The sequence below is a fragment of the Dermochelys coriacea genome, chromosome 21, assembly GCF_009764565.3.
Source record: "Dermochelys coriacea isolate rDerCor1 chromosome 21, rDerCor1.pri.v4, whole genome shotgun sequence".
Classification (NCBI taxonomy): Eukaryota; Metazoa; Chordata; order Testudines; family Dermochelyidae; genus Dermochelys; species Dermochelys coriacea.
Window position 1 is genome coordinate 11,023,223 of NC_050088.1, and position 21,387 is coordinate 11,044,609.

Genomic DNA, 21,387 nt, shown 5'->3' on the forward strand with positions numbered 1-21,387 from the left:
TAGACATAGGGACCACATAGTGAAAAGCCAGAAGGGAACCAGGTGAATAGCCTATTACTCATAAACCGCAGTCCGGGGCTGTCTGTGTATAAATGGCCACTGTCATTAAAATCTCCAATAACTCTGCCTCCAGCTGTGTTAAACCTTTGCAGCCAGCAGACTGCATCCTCCTGGAGCCGGGGTGTGCGGGGTGGTATGGAAGCCAGACCTTTCCCTCCACCTCCTACTTGGTGCTTATCCCCTGCCAGCAGAGCTGCTGCTGCTGAATTGCAACAGGGCTGGTGGGCATCTTCTAGACAGTGAGCGAAAAATGGGGGACACAGGGAGAGGAAGGCCGTGTGAAGCAGACGGATGGAGAGAAAGGGAGGGAAGAAGAGAGTGAGGTTAAGCAGGGGGAGCTGGGAATGGGGACCTGGTTCGTGGGAGAAGGAGGTAGAAAGGGGAGAGGCTGGGGGGGCAGAAGAAGGGGGAGATTGGGGAGAGGAGACCTGAGGAGAGAGAGGAGGAGGAAGATTTGTTTGACATCCTCTCCCCCTGGCTCTCCCCTTCAGAACAAGGAGTCAGGAGGATGGGCCACGGGTTAAATCACAGACTGGGATACAGGAGACCTAGGTTCCATTCTTGGTTCAGCCACGGTCTGACCTTGGGCCAGTCACCGAGTCGCTCTGTGCCTCATTTGTGCAGTGGGGCTCATAGCCCTGCCCGGTCTCACGTGGAGGGTCTGAGGGGTCTCCATTGCTGAGAGGGGGGCCGGATGGAGACCTAGGCAGAGTGGAATGTCTCTCTGAAAACCTGCTTCCGCAAACATGGGGTGTTTAGTCACTAGTCATTGTGGGGGCTTGGTGCTCTCTGGCTGTGCTGGGGAGAAGGCTGGCCGGGGAATTTAAAAGAGCCCAGAAGGGAGCAGCGCGCTCTGACTGTGTGGGGATTCCCGCACCAAGCCCAACAGCTCATGGTTGAACTTGTTTGTACTGATCCTGATCCGGCTCCTGGTGAAGTCACCGGGAGTCTTTCCACTGATGTGAGCGCCAGCTGCGTCAGGCAAGTCATTGGCAGTCTCAGCAGAGGCCAAGAGCTGGAGGAAGCCTGGAGACTGATGGCTCGGCCCTAGCTGAGGCCCATTGATTGGCCATGGTCAGTGCACGTGGCGAGCCTGCCTTGCTGCTGCCCATGCTGCACCTGATCTGTGGCTACGCTGAGAATTTCAGTCTCTCACGCTGATCTTTCACCCGCAGAGCAGCAGCCGCAGTATTGACAGTTGGGGTGTTTTTAGCGCATCTCCAGGCAGTGCAGAGATTTGTGATGTCCCTTTCTCTCCTCCTCCTCCCACAGATGTTGACGAATGCGTCGAGGGGACCGACAACTGCCACATTGACGCCCTCTGCCAGAACACCCCCAAATCCTACAAGTGCATTTGCAAGTCCGGATACTCCGGAGATGGGAAACATTGCAAAGGTAAGGAGCACGAGTTGGTCCAGCTGGGCAAAAAATCAACCCATGCTGTGACTGTGTTCTTAAAGAGTTAACAGTTGGAAGTTTTATGAGTGCTGTGCTGGCTGGAGTGAAGGTCGATAGGTGTCTCTTCAAAGCCAGAGAGCTTTCTGCTACGGCTGCAGTCAGTTGTGCACCTTTATGGTCCTTTCCTGCCCAAATCCAGAGTTCGCCTGCTATTTTGGTAAATCCCTGGCATGCTAATGCTCTGGCTGCTGCTGTGGAGGGGCGACATTGAATCCAAAGTGGCTCTGTTTATACTACTGTGGCCTTGACGACTATGACCAAAATGAGAAGCTGCAATTCTTATCCAATGAAGTTCTACTTTAGGATTGGATGACCGTGCTAAAAACAGTCCTGTCTACACTACTACAGCTGCCACTGTTGCTACCAGCTGTGCCATTGGGGAATTACAGGTCCTGTTTTTGCCAGCACAGGGGAAGCTTCTGGGGCAGGAGAAAGCTGGCTCTTATTTTTAATTGAAGGGTGGAATTTGGCTCTGAATCTAGAATTTGTTATAACAAAGCCAGGATGGCCAGTCTCCCCCCCCCCCCCCACACACACTTTTAGGAAAAGACAGATTCCCGCGATTGTATCTATTTAAATTCTAGTAGGATACACTGGATTTTGTTTTAAACCAGTCAGCCTTTTCCTGCTGTGTTTGCAAACCCTGCAGCCTTGTGTTAGGGCATGAGACCCTGAAAGCATGAAAAGGACTAGATCACAGGAGCGAAATTGACTACCCATTTGGCGCTCTGCCCAGTCCTGCTCAATCCTGTACCCTCTCTTCTGTGACCCCGTGTAAGGTCCATTCCAAAATGATTTCACTGAAATGAAGAGCAACAGTAAAATGGTTGGGCTGGAATTTTAATAGTCCTAGCTTTTTGCGTGATTTGAAATCTCACCCTGGGATCAGAATAGACTGGACACAAATAGCTGATGGATTCATAGAATCTTGGGACTGGCAGGGACCTCGAGAGGTCATCTAGTCCAGTCCCTTGCACTCATAGCAGCACTAAGTATTGTCTAGACCATCCCTGATAGGTGTTTGTCTGCATACAGTCCAAGTTCAGAGATGCCTCACTGTGGAAAAGAGTGCATTAATAATCATCTTCAGCGATTTCAGGAAATCCATTTATGACTTCTTGTGCCAGAGACTCCATGAAGTCCGCTAGAGATTTCACTATTGCTGTTGATTCTACATGGCGCAGATGCTAAGATACTGTGATGATATTCTCTGCTCTGAGCAATTCTTGCCTCAGGCCTCTATAACTGATTACATAGAAGAGATTCAAGCTTGATCTCTGTACCTTCCCTTCCCACCTTTTTCATCTCTCTATGTTGTTGGCACCATCGATCTTCTATGCCCTAAGCCAGGGACACCTTGTGGAAAGCTAATGTAAAGATCTTGAGGAACTTTCTGCAGTCATTCCTAGCCTAAGTTCTGGGACCTCCAGAGGGGTCTGTAGGATAGATACTTGGTCAATAGCCAAACATAGCTCAATACAAGATGCTGTGTAAAGTGTTATGTCTGAGTATTAGAGTGGCTCCTTGGGCTCCATAATGCTAGGGGCTGTACCTAAACACCACAAGAGACAGTCCTTGCCCCCAGCAACTTATGATCTAAATGTAGAAGAATGGAACTATTATTATTCCCATTTTTCAGTTGGGCAATGGAGGAACAGAAAGATGAAGTGACTTGTCCAAGCTCACACATGGGGAGTCTCTGGCAGAACCAGGCACTGAACCCAAATCTCTGGAGTCCGAGTCCAGTGTTTTAGCCACAAAACCATCTCTTCTAAAAAGTTGAGGGTTCCCGCCCAATCACACCTCACTTTTAGCTGTTGTAATTGCATTTGCAGTGCAAAGCAGCCACCATCTGCAGAGATATTAGCCCTAGTGCAGTCCATTGCTGGAAATGAGAGGGCATGGACTGGTAGTGGGGAACCATTGTACAGGGTTGTACTCTGATTACATCGCCTTCAATAACACTGTTCTCCTGAGCATGACACCCATTCCTTTAAACACCAGAACCAACTCTCACCCATCTCTGGAGTATCTCAGCTTCCACTGACATGGTGAATGGTGGAGAAACAAACAAAGAGATTAAAGAGACGACAGCCAGTCAGCTGAGGTCCAAAATCTAGGTTTTGTTGTGAGGGGAGGAAGGCGTTCCTACACAGCTTAATAGGAAGAGAAATGTTGTGAAGTTCAACAAAAGAAGAAAAGAAAATGAGAACCAATTTTTAAAAACGCAAATGACCCCCTGTATTTCCACTGCCCCACACACAGCAGCTTCAGACTGAGGCCGAAAATTTAACAAGAGCCAGGAAGGGATTGGATATTTACACGGATACCAAGCATATCCAGACTTATTGTAATTAATGACAACAAAACTTGGAAGGGATATTAAGCCTCATGCTTCAGGGCTTACGCTGACTTCTAACTCTTAAAGACCAGAATGAGATCTGTGAGGTTCTTACAACTTTCTTTGGATGAGTTGGTTCTGGCCACTGTCAGAGATGGGATACTGGGCTGAATGGACCTTGGATCTGATCCAGTGTAGCAGTTCCTGTTGTTCCAGCCTTTGTACAGAGGCACAAACCAAGAGAGTGAAAAACGGGCTGTCAACAGTGGCCAGGCTAGACTTGCTGTTGCAGCCGAGAGAGATGCAGAAAACACAAACTGCACCAGCAATGGAAGGTTAAACTGGATTTAATAATCCAAGGTGGTTTCAGTGACCCAAGTAATGACTTGTGTTTTTTTAATTGTACGTGGGTATATCCGGAGTTGTTTTATGTACCATGCAACTCCATGGAAGTCACGGCTGTAAATTGGCAAAGAGGTCAGCAATTTTATCTGCACATCGTTACTTTAAACGTATCCAGTTCTTTACTAGACTAGCTGACTCAGTGACCCATCCTGCCCTCTGTCCCATGGGCCCTACTGTCCCACAGCGAGAGTCCTGCTAAGGAGGTGGGGGGAAGAGAGCTCCCCATGCAGGATGTTTGCATCCTGTGCTGAGCTCCATGGGAGCATCCTCTTCCCCCATGCACGCGTTTGCTGCCGGATTGGCTATTCCTCTGCAGACACCCCCTGTGTCAAGCCCAGCTATCCTGATTTGGTGCAGAATGGGGGCGGATTTTTCCCTTGGAGCCCACCGCAAACGTCACGCTGTCTTTGCATGGCTTGTTCTGGTCGTGAGCCAATGGCTTCCTTAGGACTGCGATTGTATCTGATGTTTGAATGCGTGATCCCTGTTTTGCATCCCGTGCCTGCTGACTTTTGGCAGAGGCTGATAACAGGCCTGTGGTTATGGTGCTTTGCTCCTGCGGAGCTGCTTTTGGCTGGTCTCAGTGGAGATGGCATGCCCATCTTTCCCGCCGTACTGTTGCTGTGATGTGATGTGGAAGTCCCGGAGTAACTGGGGCAAGCAGCATCAAAATGCAAGTGGGTTTCACTAGCCCATACTGGCATGTGTGATGTTGGGGGGGGGTGCATGTCACCCTGACCACAGCCAGTGTGGTGACCAAGAGCATCACATGTGTAATGAGTTAGCAAGTCTCAGTGAACCCCCCTCCCGCTTAGGAAACATGTAGCTGATCTGAGGTACAGTGATGGGCCTGGGGAGGGAATTCAGGTCTCTCACTGCTCTCTGGGCTTCTCTCCCCTCTCGGCAGATGTCGATGAGTGCGAGCGGGACGATAACGCTGGCTGCGTCCACGACTGTGTCAACATCCCGGGGAATTACCGCTGCACCTGCTATGACGGCTTCCGCCTGGCACACGACGGCCACAACTGCCTGGGTAAGGATTTGGCAAGCTGCTCGGTGCGGGCGGGGATGGGGCCAGGTGTTCCCCACGAGTCTGAAGCCAGGGAATCTGCCCCGGCTGCAGAACTGTCCTCCGGAATCTCAATGCGCACCTTAATCATAGAATTAATCATAAAAATACAGGGTTGGATGGGCCCTTGAAAATTCATCTAGTCCACCCCCCCCGTCCTGAGGCAGGACCAAGTACCCCTGCGTGCCACTGGCTGAGTCGTCAGCAGGGATTGACCCCACAGCTTCTGGATCTAAAAGTATGAGCCTGAGCTGAAAGACCAGCTCTAATGGCTTGAAAGTAGTAGCAGGCTTATAAAACCCTTATAGGTAGTCTAACCGCTGTGGGATGCACATAAAGCTGGGCTGTGTTAATAAGGGTTACATTTCAAAACAGGGTGTTTCTAGCTTTCACAGTTGCAGAGAAAACGTGACCCCAGTGTGGTTGATAGGTGGGTGTTTTCCTGAGTCTGCAGGCAGCCTGAAAAAGCCTTCAAGAGGGATGGTTTGTTCCATTCATTTCATTGGGGTGTTAACCCTAAATCCTGATTCTAGGCTTGAACCTGGGATGTGTTGAGTGTTTCCTATGACTTGTTGAGAACCTTCTGCTCCCATTGACATCGGTGAGGTAGGAGGGTGGTCAGCCCCTCACAGGATCAGGCCCATAAGCAGCAGGCTTACAGTTCTCTGTTACATTGTGAGGCTGGGCACAGCAAATCAGTTCTCGTGGCTAAGAAGTCTCTGGTGGAGCAACCAGTCTCCGAGCTGTCGCAATGTACCACTTCCCCCCTCAATGTCCTGCCTGACACGGGTCCAAGGAGGAATGGCTCGGAGCTGCAGGGTGATCCATGTTCCCTCCTGCACTGCCAGACACACAGTAGGGCATTGCACAAATCCTCCAGCTGTGAGATTTTACTGCAGTGTTTATTGCTGCTGTATCCCAGAGAGGAATGCAAGCTGCTCTAAGTGGCCAGTCCAGCTATTAGAGTTAAAGGGCCCCCCACCCTTTCTCTAGGTTCAGGCAGACACTGCTGGGTTTCTTCACTAGAGGATTTATCATGGGAAGGATTTGTTGTTGTCCTACATCTGTTTTTAAACAGACCCTTGCAGATCTCCATTCTCTGTCCCCTTTATCCTGATGGGAAACAAGCTTTGACTCTGGGCTGTGGAAGGATGAAGCAAGAGCTGATGTCTGGCTCAGAGCCTCTGTGCGTGTATTATTGATGAGACAGCTACAGCTATTTTGTGCATGGACCTGCCATTTATCATATGCCTGTACAGCCAGTAGCACAAAGGGGCCCAACCTGGAAATATTGCGGTAGTAATGGAGAAATAATAATACATGATTATTCTTTTCCTTGGATTGAGGATGATATACCTTCAAGGAGGCAGAGCTCTGTGTCTCCACCTGATGGGCAGGAGCAGCTGTTGGAGATGGCGCTGGTTATACTGACCGAAGCTGAGTTTCCTTCCTACAATCATCCCATCAGGCCAGTGATTGCCAGGGGATGTTCCGGACCCATAGGCCTGATAAGTGGGGAAGCTGAATACCTGCAGGATACAAGAGTCCTGTCGTCACACACACACACACACACACACACACACACACACACACACACACACACACACACACACACACACACACACACACACACACACACACACACACACACACACACACACACACACACACACACACACACACACACACACACACACACACACAGAGTCTAAAGGGATGAGTGTGAATCCCAATAAGTGAACCTGGGCAGCTCCTGCCCTTCTAAGTCTACAATCTGTACTGAGCCCAGGTGGGCAACTCCCCACGCTGGGGGTCAGTGGAACAATATACTCCATGGTGTACTCCGTGGTGTAAATCCTGGCTGGTGGAGAACCTGCAGCATGTCTATGTCCCTGCTGTAGTTTTTGCCTCCCAAGAAGCATAATCAGGAGGGTGCCAAGCTGGGTAATGACCATCTGAGACCTTCCCACACACCCTGTTTCCATCTGGAGCTCCCAGATGTCTGGACCAGTGCTTTGCAAATGATCAGGACACTGGGGGCTCGCACAGCGAAGGGGGCAGCCTGGTGTCCTCAGTTGATGTCAGGTATGGGTATCTTGGAGGAAGCTGTGTCTCTCGGCTTTTCCTAGCCAAGCCAAGGTTCCTTCCTCCTGCAGAGCTGGGATCCACAGTGGGTCTTTGTGCACCGGCAGGGTAGATGACTCTGGCTCAAGAGCTTGGTGTAAGCTCAAGAGCAGTTGGTCCAGTAAAAGATATCACCTCACCCACCTCGTCTTGCTAATATCCTGCAGCCAACACTGCAAACAAAAAAGAGAAAGTGTCACTTTTCCGCAGCATGGATGGAATCCAACTGACATGAAACAGGGCCTCCAGGATTGGGTCCGGACAATCCCTTGATGTCTCATTTTGGGCCTTCTGAAGAATCTTTTGAGCCCAGAAAACTGGCTTTGGAAATGTCCAGAGTCCCGTTCCACTGCACAAGCTTCCCAGCTGGTGTGACGCCGGCAAGGCCATGTACAAGGTCTCGTGGAATGAAACAAGGGAGGAGACTCATTCAGTACGACAGCAACCCGTCCCCAGCCCATGGCGAATTCAGAACCAAAATACTGGTTCGCTGTTCCAGTGGTATCCTAAGATCCCCCTTCCAAGGCTCAGGTCCCCCTTGGTACCACCAACATGCCGTGCGATCTGTCATGTAGTTGTGCAAAGGGCTCCGTGCAGACAGTCTTTACAGCCAGCTCCAGTGGGTGAGCAGTACAAGTATCACAGGTTTTCCCCGATGAATTGGGAAACGGCATTCCTAGAAATTTTGTTTGTCATCAGCAAGTCCTGGCAGGTCTGTGGACACCACCAGCCAAGAACTGGGACTCCCAGCTGCTGGAGAGTCTCGCTGAGCCACTCATACAGGGAGCAAATCCTGGAGCGACGGAGAGAGAATTTTAAGCGGCATCAGAATTTGGAAAGAAATAGAAAATGGAGAAGCAGGAGCCAACAGAATGGATGCGGAAGGGTGTGATGAGCTGCGATCCCCGCTCTCCATCCGCACCCTGCCGTGTCCCCTTCCCTTCCCAGCCTCATGCCTCCCTTGCTCACGCATTCAACCTTGTCATGCAGCATTACACGAGCCCCCCTGTGATCTGCTGCCTAGTTTCCCCCATCTTCTCTGCTCAGATCTGTCCTGGAACATTACAGGAGCTTCTTTTGCTTTCCCATCTCCCCGCTGTGCCCTCTCCCTGGCTCAACCTGGCCTGGCAATATTGCGTTCAGTTACCCAGCTCGGTCATGTCTTCACATCTCCCCCCATCGCTGTGCCCTGATCCCTTGCTCAGCCCTGCCCAGCCACATTCTAGCAGCATCCCTGATTTCTCAACTGCGGCCTATCCTCAGCTCTGCGGCATAGAATCCAGTGTGTTAGAAACCAACACAAAAGTGTATGCTGGGGGCAGATCCTTTTTTTTTTTTTTTTTTTTTTTTTTTTTAAACCAGTTTTTGTTGTGTCTGGATGCAGCAGTAAGAATGGCAGCAACAGCTGGGAACCTTCAGAGACTCATCAGAGTTCTTTAAACACTGACATATCATCAGTGAAATGCTGACTCCCGCCTACCGCCCCTGCCCCGGGACCTCATGCTGAAAGATCGTAATCTCCCAGTTACGTATATCAGACATGTTATTCGGGAAAATTGCTGACACGAGAGACAGCCAGCCCCGGATCTCATCCCTCTGGTGGTATCTGTGAGCACGGAGCTCCTCAGAGGCTCCGAACTGGCAGCACCTAGCGATCAGTCTCTGCTTGGCCTGGGGCTATTATTCCCCACATAGGTGGCAGTGGTGTCCTAAGGCTGTTCCTCATTCCGTGGTGGCACCCAGGAGTGCTGGGAAGTCAGCGGATCTCCTCATGCCAGGAGAGAAGATCTGTGCTTCCCAGCCGCCCTACCCCAGCCTGGAATCCTTGGAGGGGCCACGGGGTCCAGCACAAAGGGGTCTGAGATGCAGGGACAGAGCGCGAGCCGTCGTGCAAGCAGAGGCTCCCTGCCATAGGTGCTCTCTGGGGTGGGTGGAGAGCAGGGCAGATGTCGCCCTGCACCAGGCTATGCAGCTACAAATAATGCTCATAGCCTCCTTCATCCTCGTGTGGCTGCATGCCAGGCAAGCGCGAGCTGGGTTCGTCCTCAACCACCCCCTCTGCAAGGCTGGTTGCCTTTACAGGTGGAGAAACTGAGGCATGGGGGGAGGGGTCGAAGTGATATGCACAATCACACAAGCAGCCAGGGCAGAGTTGGGGGTAGAATCCAGGAGATCAGCCAGCCAGCTCAGCCTCGGGGGGAGAGGGGAGCCCATCATACTGGGTCACCATGTGAGATGGTCTCTGTCTGGGAATAGCCTCCTGAATCCTGCTTCGGAGGCTGAGGAAGCTTGGTTGCTGCGTAGCGAGTGTTCAGTTGCGGGAGAGTAGCATGAGGAGTCAGGAGGGTGGCAAAAGGGGCAGAAGTTCCCCACGTCAGCGCGCACACACACCTGCACAGCCCTGGGTTTTGAGAGCTGCAGACCCCAGCTGCCAGGAGTGCATCTGTATCTGGGGCGAGAAACCAACATGAGCTGCCTCCCCCGTAGGCCCTGCTGGCATGTGGGTGTGCATCTGGCAGGGACATTCTGCTCTTTCCCCGCTACCCGAGAAGGGACCAGCCTTCCTTGGATGCAGAGGAGCCCCAGCTGCCCATTCCCTTGGCTTGTGCTTGAGGGTCAGCCCTGCACCTGCCAAAATAGATGAGTTAATAGCAAATACGGCAGGGATGTTAACCAGCAACCAGGATGGGTAAATAATCCCCGGGCCAAGACAAACCCTGTGTCTGCCTACAAAGAGGTCGCACATCCTGTCCCCTATTGTCACAGCATTGTCTCAACGGAACTAGCAGGCCACCTACCCTCCCGTAGCATCACCTCCCCTTCCTCCATTGGCACCCTCAGTGGTTGGGGGAGGTGGGGGAGAATAGCACCGTGGCTATTAGTACCCGGGGGGAGGGGGATAGAGAAGCCAAGGAGATGGAGCAATTTACAGTCCCTCTCGCATCAGATCTCTGCAGAAGAGGTGGAAGTGGCCCCGTGCTGATTTCACTCTCATTAGCGCCTGCAGCGGGGTCGGTAGTGAGCTCATCGTTGGGGGTTTATGCACACATACGTTTCGCATTAAGCCTCATCACCAGGATCTTGCCATCCTCCCCGTTAATAGCGAGCCCGAGATTTACACAGCTGGAACCAGAGGCGGGAGGGGTGGCCCTGCCTTCCTTTCCCGGGAGATGATGAGCCCAAGGAAAGAAAGCAGTGGACGTCATGTATTTACAAAGGTCCTGGCTCCAGTGGGAGGGCCGGAATTCCATGGGATGGGTGAGAAGAGGCTGCCTGCAGGAACTGGGAGCCACCGGTGGTGAAGGGTAGCTGGCTTTAGTAGACCTTGGCCAACAACAATCAAAGCATGGGGAAGGGGGATTATTTCACTGTTTCTTCCCCACCCCTGTGAGTGTCCAGCTTTATCTTTCAGAGTAGCAGCCGTGTTAGTCTGTATTCGCAAAAAAGAAAAGGAGTACTTGTGGCACCTTAGAGACTAACAAATTTATTTGAGCATAAGCTTTCTTCAGCGACACGAAGGTGCTAAGGTGCCACAAGTACTCCTTTTCTTTTCAGCTTTATCTTCATTCTTCCCAGTCAGGTGCCTCAGCCGAGGAGCTGGCTGCTAGGTAATGGAGACAGGATGAGGTGGGAAGCTGAGATCCTGCCGTCTCGTGCTTCTTGGGGTCTATGGGGCAGCGACCAGTGCCGTAAATGTGCCCCCTACGCAAGCCTCACCCATCCTCTCTCATGTGCACTTGGATGTTTGGTTTTTTGGACAAGAGTTGTGGGAAGCAGTATAGCCCAGGGGATGGGGAGGAGTTTATCAGGCAGAAAAAGTCCACTTCCCCCCCGCATGGATCTCTCTGCCTTGTCCCTGCTGCTCACCCAGGGACCATTGCTCTTTTCTTGCCCAGTGACGTTCCCTTCCCACTCACCGGGGTCTGTCACTCTGATCAGCTTCCCTTCTGCTTACATTTCCTTTTTCTATTTTTCCTTGGTTGGGAGACCCCTGCCAGCCAGGACAAATTCTTGTTCCCCTTGTATCAAACAAGCTCCCCCCAAAGTTTTCTTGGGCACCATCTCAGGTGGCTCTTCGCTCTAAAGCAACAGCGGCCTTCGTGGTGGCATGGAGAACCTGCTTCCAACCAGTCTCCATCTCCTGTGAAATTGCAGCCAAGGTCAGGATTAGATTGGCAATACTCACTGCTCTTGGTTTACAGATGCTAGCTGTCCTCCCAAGAGGAAGGCCACATTTCAGAGAGGGTGTGGGTAAACCAGAGTATTAAGTGACTTGTCTATGCTGGGATTCCTAACCTGAGACTCCTGACCTATCTGATTATTCCTCTCTTAGACCAGTGGGCAGTTCCAGGCAACCAGCTGGCTTTAGGAATGCAACTGCTGGAAAATAACCCTAGGTTGCATATCTAAAGGCGTCTTTTGGGCTAGGTTATCAGCGGGTGCAGGTGATGTAGCTATGCCAGTTTACACCAGCTGACGGTCTGATCCTTTATCCATGGCGCTCAAAGGAGGGTAGGTCTCCATTATCCCCATTTCCCAGGCAAGTAAACTGAGGCTGTGTCTTCACTGCAAAAAATAAAAAGTGGTGTGCTTTCCATCTAGAGAGTTATTCTGGTGTAAAATCCTAGTGGAGTCAAGGCGCAGATAGTTATTACCTAAAGCTGGCTAGTTAAGATCAAACCTATACCCCATACCTGGGGTTTACCTTGTCTAGCTGCATCCAGGTAAAAACTCCAGTGCCTTTTTTGGCAGTGAAGACCTAACCTAAGGCATAGAGAGGCCCAGTGACTTGCTTAGGGTGTTGCATGGAGTCAGCGGCAGAACTGGAAATAGAACCCAGGCATCCTGACTCCCAGCCCCATGCCCTGTACGCTGGACCATGCATGGATCACACCTGCAGCATGGGGCACAAGGCCCTTGGCTTCAGCACGACATCTTCAGTGCTGTGGGGAGGGTATGTGTGACAACAGGGGTGGAATCTGAGTAGCAGGCAGAGCCCGGGGTTGCTCCTTCTGGGACTTGTAGAGGATTGTCTGCAACTTAGACGTTATTAAAAGAAATTCTGCCATGCAACCCCCCCCCACCCACCCCAAGATCCCGAGTGACCTTTTGAACCAGGATCGGAATTCAAGCCCTCGTCCTGCCACAGCAGCCTTTTGGCTTCTGGCTGTCACCCTTGCGTTTAATAAACCAGGCATTAGGGGCTGCTGAGCCTCATTTCAGCCCTTGGGTTTGAGCCGGTGCCTTGTTGTTCTTGTGCCGAGTTTGAAGGAGCAGTCGCAGGACGTTAAGCTCCTGTTATAAGTGAGGGATTTGAAGGGAGTTATTGGCCTGTATGGAACATGGCTCAGCTGGGACAAAAGCTCAAGCTAAGGAGACAAACCTCCTGCCATGGAACGGGGGGGTCCCTTTTCTGTCTTGCTGCCAGCTTTCCAAGCTGGCTACTGCCGAAAAACTGGCTGGAGCTAGCTTGGTCCGTGGAACAGCGAGGGCAAAGAAAATTTCCGTGAGGAAAATTCTCATGTGGGGGTACAAATCCAAATGCCTTTTCTGAGGTGATGTGGTCTTTTATTTTTCTCTCTGGCTTTTATCCTTGCTTGGTCCCCAGGTCGAGCCACCTTGAGCTGTGATCTGGGTTATGTTTCCTAAGCTAAGCAAGGTTAAGCTGGGGAAGTGCATGGCTGGGAGACGTCCCTGGAACACCTGGGTGGGAGTGTTGCCCCAGACCATGGGACTCATGGTGTCAGAGCTGAGCCATCGTCCTAGCGGCGGGAGGCGCTGGGCTGGACTCTGAGTTGAATCTGAGTGGTGCGAAGGGGCCAGAAGGCAGCTGTATCAGCCCATCTGAGAATTCCCCTGGTATAGGGGAGCTCCTTGCTGGCCCTGGCCTGTGTAACTCCACGCCCAGGTCTAGTGTGGGAGACGGGGGGAGCACTCCAGGAGTGGGTGATGCTCAGCTGGTGCATAGTCCCTCAGGGACAGCTGGCCTAGGGTGGAACAGGGACTCAGGAGAGTGCAGGTGTGCCTGGAGAATTGTAACTGGTTCTCTTCGCTCAGCAAAGAAACGGGGTTGCTGCCTTTTGGGTTAAGTGTACAACTGAGGTACAGGTCCCCGTGTTCAGGGCAGGTCTCCTGGCCCTTTTTCTAAAGGTAGAGATGCTAGCCATCATATCCTGGGTAAATCCCAACTTGGGGGTTTATGTTCTGCTGAGTTAAATTTCCCCTGTAGTTTCAATTCACTCTGGTCAGAAGCTGTTGGATTCCATCCCAGAGGTGGCTGCATTGCGGTGGTGGGTAAAGGGCCTCCTGCATCTCCTTCATAGGGGCGCTGGAAGGATGAGCAGAGAAGTGCTTTGGGATCCTTGGATGAAAGCCAAGCGTTTGTGTATCCTCTCTTCTCATCTCTTTCTCAAAATCAGTGCACCTGCGCCCTTTAAGTGAGAGACACCACCCCGTAGCGATAGGTCAAATGAAGAGCAAACCCCTGAAGATAGGGAAGAAAGTTACTAGCACTGGCCATGGCTTTGGACTGCGAGCTGTTTTCAGGAGATAGCGAGTCCTGAGAATGCCATGGGATGCTACCCTGTAGGAAGCCCTTCCAGGGGGCAGCCTTGCCCTCCTGCTTCTCTTAGCCATTCATGACCGTCCCATGGGGGTTTTCCCCCCCTGGGTTCCATTCGGAGAAGCAAGTGATTGTGCCTGGCGCCTGCCAGCAAGGATTGCACAAAGGGTGCTGTTTGAGCATGAGAGCCTTGCACGTGCAGATAAGGGTGGGATGTCACCCAGTGTGGCTGTGTACCTGGTGGCTCTCAGCAGGGCCAGCTCTCGGTGTTCTGCCAGCTGGAGCGTAAAACGTTTTTGGCACCGCCCCAGCCTAGAGTGGCTGCCGGCCAATTAGGGGAGGAAAGGAGTGTGGGGGAGCAGCACAGCACTGTGATACGCCCCCTTGCAGTTGTCATTCAGGCTGGCCAGTCGCCCTGCTCACCTGCCCTGCATGAGTGTGTGCCTATGTGTGTGTCTGGGTCAGAGTGTATGTCTCCTCAAATATCTGTGTGTGTGTCTGTCCAGCTGTCTCTGTAGGTGTGCGTATGTTTGACTTTGCATGAGAGGGTACATGTGTGAACACGTGTCTGTCTGTAAGAGGCCGTGTGTGGACTTTGTGCGTCCTTGTGTTTGGGGGACCATGTGTGTATTTTAATTAGCGTCTCAGACATTTGCTCAGGTTTTCGGGCCTGATCTGGAATTCCTTCACTCCGCACGCTGTCATCAACCTGCTAGTCCAGCTTTTCCGGAGTCCGCTCCACAGCCCCACTGCTGATGTCCAAGGGGCTCAGCTCTCTTCTTAGCTGCTGGGTTTGAAACGCTCGAGTTCACAGGAGGTTTTCTTTGGCACTGGGCCTCTCGCCTCTCATCCTGATGCTTTCCCTGCATGTTTGGAGGGGAAAGGTCTGGTCGCATTTCTCCTGGGCTCTTCACGGCTTTCTGGAATAGGGTCCAGGGCAGGAAAAATCCCTGGATGGAGAAGCTGCATCATCCCACAGATCTAAGCATTTCAGGCCAAGGTGGTAAAAGGGGATCTTCAACTCTGATCTCATTGCAGACCACTCCAGCACCCAGTGCAATCCCCTGCCATAAGCTGGCCTGGTGTCTGAGAGAGAAAATAGGCTGAGAATTCTGTCCCCAGAACTACGTGTTTGTAGGAGCCGGGAGATACTGGAATCACTCATCCATAGGCAGACCTACTAGTCTGTTAGGTTCAGAATGACATGGTGAGCGCTCAAACATCCCAGGATTCCCCTCTGACAAAGCAACGGGCGTGTTGATTTTGGATAGGCAAGGGGCCAACTGAGACCTCTCTCTTTCTGCTAAGCCTGATCCATTTTGCTACCTCCTCCTGCTCACCCCACTAGTCTGTTTTGTCGACCTGTCACATTCTGTCTGACACCTAGATTGGGGTGACCTCAGGCAAGTCCCTGTATCCCTCTGTGCCCGGGTTCCCCATCAGTACAATGAGCATAACAGCCCTGCCTTACCTCACAGGGCTTGGGAGGAGAATTATATCCAAGACTGTGAAAGCACTCAGATATTAAGGTAAGGGAAACTAGATAAGCACCTAAGATAGACAGTGAGTTCTCTGGGACAGGGACTGTCCTCTTTGTGACTCTTCTGTACAGAGCCCACCACAATGGGCCCTCGTCTTTGACTGGTGTTCCTAGGTACTGTCACAGTGCAGACAAATGATGATGGGAATCCTCTCTATCTGGAGCTGGTCCAATTGCCATATTTCCCCTAAAGGACTGCGTTTCTTGTCGCTAGGAAGTGGATGAGTGAGTGCAGCTCCAAGGCACAGCTTGCAATCTTCTATCCCGCCAGCCTTCATTTTTTACCCCAGGCTAGATCTTTCGTCCTCACCGTCAGGCCATGTGGCCTGAAGAACATCTGTGTGGCTCATTCAGAAGCGCAGTTCTTCACCTGCCCATTGTGTTTGTGCACTTGTGCCCATATCAGAGGCAGCTGGGTTCATGTCCCATCCCCAGTGGCTGCTGTTCCTGTCTGGGTAATAATTCACTGGGATTGTGGCAGTCCGACAAACTTGTGGGCTGTCGCAAGGACAGGCTGAGATGCTGAACGCTGACACGGGGTGTCAGTGGGAACCGTGGGGCTAACTGCCCTGGTTCAGCTTGAACAACCTCACCCAGGGTTTGCAATGAGTTGGAGTCGGGGGTGGGATCTCAGTCGAGGTCATGGTGATCAGATGTCCGGTTCACAAGCTCAGCATCAAAGGGGTTGCTCACCAGACCTCGCTGCATCCGATGAAGTGAGCTGTAGCTCACGAAAGCTTATGCTCTAATAAATTTGTTAGTCTCTAAGGTGCCACAAGTACTCCTTTTCTTTTTGCAAATACAGACTAACACGGCTGCTACTCTGAGACCTCTGTTAATCGTTGCAGGGGAGAGAGAGAGAGAGAGTGTGTGTGGGTGTGTGTGTAAAACTTCCACAATCTCTGCTCATGCTGTACTTGTGCTGGGGGCACTAGGAGACTCCATTCTCCAGAGGGCAATTTGGAAAGCAGTTCTCATCTTGGCCAGGGTATGGAGCAAGGGAGGCTGGAGCTCCCCTTCCAGCCAGGCTGATGCTAAGCCAGTCACGCTCCATGAGCAAACAGCCTTTGGGCTTCATTTTATTAAACCAAAATAGGCGAGAGGGCAGCGGCCAGACAAGGCTGCTGGGGATTTGAGTCTCTTCAGAATTAATTCTCCAAGCGAGCACTGAGCTGAGGTTTCCCTGCTCCAAGTAACAAATGTCTGGTGTTTTCTGGCCCATTAGAGGGCCAGAGAAGTTGGCTGGGCAGCGTTTCGGCCCAGATGTTCAAACCCACTACCTAAAGTGAGGCTCCAGAATGCATATTCAGGCAGTGGCTGTGAACAAGTGGCATGGCTCTTCAGAAGTGCTGAGCACCCAGCAGGCACGTCAGGTAAAGGAAGAGGCTTCCCAGGGATCTAGCAGACAAAAACCTGGCCACTTACATATTCATAGAGGAAGGGAATTGAGCTTTGGAGCCAGTGTAGTGTCTTGCAGCTAGAACAGGGACCTGAAAGTCAGGACTCCTGGTTCTTCTTCCACGTCTGCCACAGAGTTCCTGTGTGACCTTGGATAAATCACGCGCTCGCTCCATGCCTCAGTTTCCCCATGTATAGAGTAGAGATTATACCTGCTAGAGGAGTTGTAAGGCTTAATTAACCCTACTATTAACATACATAGTGCCTGTTCCACAGTGTTTTACACAAGAGGGTAAGTACCCCACCCCCATTTGTATAGAGGGGTCAGTCAAGGAACAGAGAGAGGAAGTGACATATTCAAGGCTCCACAGTATGTCAGTGGCAGAGTCAGGAACAGAACCCAGGTGTCCTGTTTCCCAGCCCAGTGCCCTAGCCACTGAGAAATGCAGCCCTCATATAACCGCTATATGCCTCAGTTTCTCCATTAATACTGAGATGGCTTTCAGCCATTTGTCTAAAGCACTGGCAGGTCCCACTGCAAGCTCCTGCGGGAGTCCTTAGGGATTAGAGCACAGTGTGGTATTCTGGTGTACTCGTGCTTAGACAGAGGATGAATGCGTGGTGGTGGTGAACGTCGCACTCATTCTCTCTCTTGCTTGCCCTGGCAGATCTGGATGAGTGCTCGGAGGGGAACGGTGGCTGCCAACAGACCTGCGTCAACATGATGGGGAGCTATGAATGCCACTGCCGGGACGGCTTCTTCCTGAGTGACAACCAGCACACCTGTATCCAGCGCCCGGAAGGTTGGTCTTTAATGGTTCTCACTCTCAGGCGCTCTGTGACTGGGCTCCCCCTGCCTCCAGCATCTCCTTTACGGACTGCAGTGGGCAAGGAAGATGGGCAATCGCTTGGACACTGGCGGTGTCTCAGGCTAGAGAGGGGCCATGATCTATAGGCCTTGTCTACGCTTGGGAGTACAACCTCCAGCATAGCTGCACCAGTGCAAAGCCCTGCTGTCGATGGGCAAAGCCACCCTTTGCCCCCTATGGAGCTACCTCGGTGGCTGGCTATTGATTAGGAATTGGCCCTGCTTCCAACGATGTAGATAGGGTCTTAGCCACGATGACTCTCGCTCATGTGCAAAGAGTTGAACCAATCCCTAGCGCAGAGCTGGGACTGACCCCTTTGCACATCAGCCAGGATTATGGGGTCCAGTCTCCACCTTCTGAGGCCCACAGCAGGAATCGGCTATTGGGACCGGGTGAGCATCCATCGCTTGTAATGGTAGAGGTCGGATATTGATGAGCCGTGGTCTTCCCATCAAGCTGTGCGTGTCCTAGCCCTGGCAGAGAGTTCTTTACCCACATTGTGGCAAAAGTCATGTTTTGAGCAGCTCATGTCCACTGCTTGTACATTTTGCATTAGCGTACCAGGTTGGGGAAACCCACTTCTCGGCATCACAGGGTTAAAGCACCGTGAGCTATCCTTAAACACAGGACTTACTGGTTGTGCCCTCTGTCTAATCAGTGGTGGCAGAACAATTTTAATAGCGGGGGTGCTGAAGGCAGAAACCATGTCCTTGGGTGGTTGTTACTACTTCAAGCAAGGGGGTATGGCAGCACCCCTAGTTCCAGCACCTCTGTGTCTAATTTACTTTATCTGGGGATTTATACCACGCCCATCACCATGGCATCTGGCATCATACCAAGGCATCTGCCTCCTTTATGGCTTGCATTCTTCCACCACTGATGAAAAGGGCGAGGGAACGGTTGTCATGCCAGGTCAGCGGGTGGAACAGCTGTTGCAGCCAAGCATTCTAGACACTTAATAGAGCAAGACACCTGTCATGCTGTGCCACAGCAGACGTTGAGCATGGCCAGTTCGATTTACATCAGTGGGGCAATTGTTCCCAGCAGCAGCCTTGGTGGGCGCGTGGGCTGCTGTGTTTGGATGCTGGCTGTTGGGAAAGTTTTTGGTGGAGGGTCTGGAGTCACTTGCCAATAAAACTAGATCAGCTCTTTGATCCATGTATCAAAGCCCTTGCAGGCCCCTTAATAAGGCACCTGAAGCAATAATACCAAACGGAGGACTTTAATCCATATCCAGGATGTTTTATTAAAGAAAAAAGTACCAAAAAACTGCATGCCAATCCACAGGACTCATCTTCGCTTGCCAGTACTTGTATTGATCCTGCTGTCTCCTTGTCGGTTCCAATTCCCTATTGTTCGAAGTAACCTCTTAGATATGCTGGAGAATAGGGGGGGTTTGTTTCAGTGGGTTTTGTCTTTTCTGCTTGGCAAGCATCTGTTTCGGTTTGCTCTTTCTCTCTCTGCTTCCCTGGCTGCAAAAGCCCATGTAGCAGCTTTTATCCTTTGAGTTTCCATGTGAATTTCACCCGCCTGGTGCCAGATTCCGAAAGAGCCATGTGGTTTAGTGGGTTGAGCCGGGACCTCCTGAGTTCTGATCCTGGTTCTGACTCAATGCGTGTCTGGTGGTGAGAGCAGAGCATTAGGAGTTGGGAGTTGCTTTTCTATCTCTTCCACTGCGACCCACGTTGTGAACGTGGGTGAGTCCCTTCCCCACTGTGCCCGTTTAAAATGGGGATGATGCGGGTGTACTTCTCAGGGGAGTGATGAGGATTATTTAAGGCTGGGAATGTGCTGTTGTAACCCGCCATTCAATATTATGCCCCCCCCTCTGTGCCCAGTCCACAGAAGAAATTAGTGCTTTACAGTGCCCAGCTTAACTCAAGCTCTAGAGGCTCATGCTCTCGCTCTTGTGATTCCCCTTCTGACCAGCATGGAGGGTGAGACGCTATTTACCGTGCTAGGTGTTTCCCTTCTTCAACCCAGCGAGCCCCTTCCGGGCAGAGGCGACCTATGTGGGGAGGAAGTTTAGCGGCTTTGTGCTGGATCTGGCCACAGTGCCAGCCTCCTGTTGAAAGTGTCTGAGCCTGGCCAAGTTCCTGCAGACCGAAGACCCGCCTTTTGCTGCGAGAGCCGGTGTGGAGATTAAGACTGGTTGGGGGGCTCCACACCCTGGCGATACACCTCACTGCTGAGTATCAGTGGGGTACCCATGTTAGTCTGTATCCACAAAAACAACGAGGAGTCCAGTAGCACCTTAAAGGCTAACAGATTTATTTGAGCATAAGCTTTCATGGGTAAAAAAACACTTCTTCAGATGCAAGGAGTGAAAATCACATATACAAGCAGAAATATACTGGCACATGAAGAGAAGGGAGTCACCTTACAAGTGGAGAACCAGTGATGATAAGGCCAGTTCAGTCAGGGTGGATGTGGTCCACTCCCAATAATTGATGAGGAGGTGTCAATACCAAAAGAGGGGAAATGGCTTTTGTAGTGAGCCAGCCACTCCCAGTCCTTATTCAAGCCCAAATTAATGGGTTAAGTTTGCAAATGAATTGTAGCTCTGCAGTTTCTCTTTGGATTCTGTTTTTGAAGTTTTTTTTGTTAAGGATGGCTACTTTTAAATCTATGCTCAAATAAATTTTTTAGTCTCTAAGGTGCCACAAGTACTCCTTTTCTTTTTTGTAAATACAGACTAACATGGCTACTACTCTGAAACCTACTTTTAAATCTGTTATTGAATGTCCAGGGAGATAAAAGTGTTCTCCTACTGGTTTTTTTATGTTACCGTTCCTGATTTGTGTCCATTTATTCTTTTACATAGAGACTGTCTGGTTTGGCCAGTTTACATGGCAGAGGGGCATTGCTGGCACATGATGGCATATATCACATTAGTAGATGTGCAGGTGAATGAACCTCTGATGGTATGGCTGATGTGGTTCAGTCCTACAATGGTGTCGCTAGAGTAGATATGGGGACAGAGTAGGCAGTGGAGTTTGTTACAGGGATTGGTTCCTGGGTTAGTGTTTCTGTGGTGTGGTGTGTAGTTGTGGTGAGTATTTGCTTCAGGTTGGGGGGCTGTCTGTAAGTGAGGACTGGCCTGCCTCCCAAGGTCTGTGAGAGTGAAGGATTGTTTTCCAGGATAGGTTGTAGATCGTTGATGATGTGCTGAAGAGGTTTTAGCTGGGAGCTGTACGTGATGGCCAATGGTGTTCTGTTATTTTCCTTTTTGGGCCTATCCTGTAGTAGGTGACTTCTGGGTACCTGTCTCGCTCTGTCAATCTGTTTCCTCACTTCCCCAGGTGGGTACTGTAGTTTTAAGAATGCTTGATAAAGATATTGTGGGTGTTTGTCTCTGTCTGAGGGATTGGAGCAAATGCAGTTGTATCTTAGGGCTTGGCTGTGGACAATGGATCATGTGATGTGTCCTAGATGGAAGCTGGAGGCATGTAGGTAAGAATAGCTGTCAGGTTTCCGGTATGGTGTTAATGTGACCATCACTTATTTGCACTGTAGTGTCCAGGAAGTGGATCTCTTGTGTGGACTGGTCCAGGCCGAGGT

The 21,387-nt window shown here is 51.1% G+C and overlaps 1 protein-coding gene across 1 annotated transcript in view; it reads left to right on the forward strand.

Moving 5' to 3' along the window:
* Window positions 1-21,387, forward strand: part of SCUBE3 (signal peptide, CUB domain and EGF like domain containing 3) — a 96,254-nt gene that overhangs the window by 17,280 nt on the left and 57,587 nt on the right. The window contains 3 exon segments of the mRNA XM_043500367.1: window positions 1,333-1,455; window positions 5,172-5,297; window positions 17,626-17,760. Of these exon segments, the coding sequence (XP_043356302.1) occupies window positions 1,333-1,455; window positions 5,172-5,297; window positions 17,626-17,760 (384 nt within the window).